This window comes from Oncorhynchus nerka, linkage group LG18 (assembly GCF_034236695.1).
Source record: "Oncorhynchus nerka isolate Pitt River linkage group LG18, Oner_Uvic_2.0, whole genome shotgun sequence".
NCBI lineage: Eukaryota > Metazoa > Chordata > Actinopteri > Salmoniformes > Salmonidae > Oncorhynchus > Oncorhynchus nerka.
Genome location: NC_088413.1, coordinates 8,399,452 through 8,401,528, shown reverse-complemented (window position 1 = coordinate 8,401,528; position 2,077 = coordinate 8,399,452). Strand labels below are relative to the sequence as shown.

At 42.1% G+C, this 2,077-nt stretch overlaps 1 protein-coding gene across 1 annotated transcript; it reads right to left on the bottom strand.

Moving 5' to 3' along the window:
- Positions 1-865: 865 nt before the first annotated feature.
- Positions 866-1,621, bottom strand: LOC135561989 (P2Y purinoceptor 8-like). The gene has a single exon (XM_065004523.1). It carries the CDS (start codon positions 1,619-1,621, stop codon positions 866-868), a length of 756 nt encoding a protein of 251 aa, XP_064860595.1.
- Positions 1,622-2,077: the final 456 nt, after the last annotated feature.

The following is a 2,077-nucleotide window of genomic DNA, read 5'->3' as shown; positions in this document are numbered from 1 at the left end:
GCTTGTCTTAGTCGTAATTAGGACTTAGTGATATACACTTTGTACACTATCGTGCCGACCTGAACTATAATGTGCTCAGATTTTTTCCTTTCCAGTACATTCCCAGAAACGATGGGGAATTTGTAACCTGGCCAGTGCAGTGCAGCCTGGCTCGGTTCAGCTAAGCCGTGTGGGAAGACCAATGCCAACCCACTGGGAACGAACTGGTGTAATCAACGTTTTTCCCAAGTAATTTCAACAAATAAAATCAATGTGATGACGTTGAATCAACGTTGATAACTGAATCAACGTTGATAACTGAATCAACGTTGATAACTGAATCAACGTTGAAAACTGAATCAACGTTGAAAACTGAATCAACGCTGAAAACTGAATCGATGTTGAAAACTGAATCGACGTTGAAAACTGAATCGATGTTGAAAACTGAATCAATGTTGAAAACTGAATCAACGTTGAAAACTGAATCAACGTTGAAAACTGAATCAACGTAATGGAAATGTGGGAAGGTTTGTCTTTTTGTCAGCCATATTTGAACCTAAATCCTTTAGTTATTTAATTTTTTACATTGAATTCATGTTCAGCGTAGCCTAGTGGTTAGCCTAGTGGTTAGAGCGTTGGACTAGTAACCGGAAGGTTGCAAGTTCAAACCCCGAGCTGACAAGGTACAAATCTGTCGTTCTACCCCTGAACAGGCAGTTAACCCACTGTTCCCAGGCTGTCATTGAAAATAAGAATGTGTTCTTAACTGACTTGCCTGGTTAAATAAAGGTAAAATAAAAAAATAAATAAAAATGTTAGTTGACAACTCAATCAAATGTCAATTATAGACATCGAACTGACGTCTTTTCCCAATGGGGCCTTTTCCTCAAGGTCCCCTGACAAAGGGCAGTTTCCCAGACCTGTGGAGATAGAGGAGGGGCTGAACAAACCCAGAGATGATTGCGAAGGAGGAACAAATGGACAATCCAAAAGAATACTCCACTACTTCTATAAAATGATAACTGACTAGGATAAGAACCAGTGGGAGGTAGCTGACAATCATAGACACCATGATCACTGAAATGATCCTGAAGGCCCTCAGCTTCATGTTGTTCATCCCTTCCCCCTCTCTCTCTCCTTCCCCCGGACCGGGACGTTTCAGAGCCCAGAGAACAGCCAGACAACAGAACAATTTAATGTAAAACCAGAGTGAAAGGTTTAACAACAAAAATATGACCATGTTTGACAGCACGGTTGATATTAACGCAATTAACATGGAGAACCCAAGAACCACCATCCAACCCAAGCAAGAGCATCCCACCCTGTATCTCAGGGGTTTGTACTTCAGGAAGGTTACAGGGTGGACCACCGCCAGGTAGCGCTCCACACAGATACAGCACTGGAACAGGGGGCGACCAATAGAAATGAATCCCATGAAAAACGCCACACCAACTCCTAGAGTATCATTAAAAAGATAATCGTTCAGGTAATTCAAGACAGCAGACAGACAGTAGAGGATCTCACACACAGTCAGGTTGAGAGCAAAGAACTCTGAAGCCATCGTCCCTCCAGCTCCGGTCACTATCAGCCACAGGACGTAGACGTTGGTGGGGAGACCCAGGATGAGGTTGATGCTGTACATGGTGGTGATGAAATAAAGGGCCCAAGAGCTGGTAGAGTTAACAGAAAGTGCTGGAGGGAGATGTGAGTCATTTCCTATGGAGACGTTCATCTCTTGGCAGAGTGGAGGCGTTGATGAGCAAGTTCCCCGCACCTGTTGAATAAGGGAGTGGTCTTCAGAGAGCTAAAACTGTTTCTCATATACTTTATATATTTATATATACTCATATACTTTAGTTCTGATTTCAGTGTCATTTTTTTGTGATGTAGTAAATGCCTAGTCTGGTCCCAGATCTGTTTGTCCTATCATGTCGACTCATTGTCACTCATGATCATGTTCACAAAAACATTAGCCAATAGAATTCCATGGAATCCCTGAACCACATTTTGTATTGAACTATAAAATGTACAATCATAACTACGTTTCAGGTGTCTAGAAAATATTGAATAACGCACCTGCTCACACACTGTTTTGAAG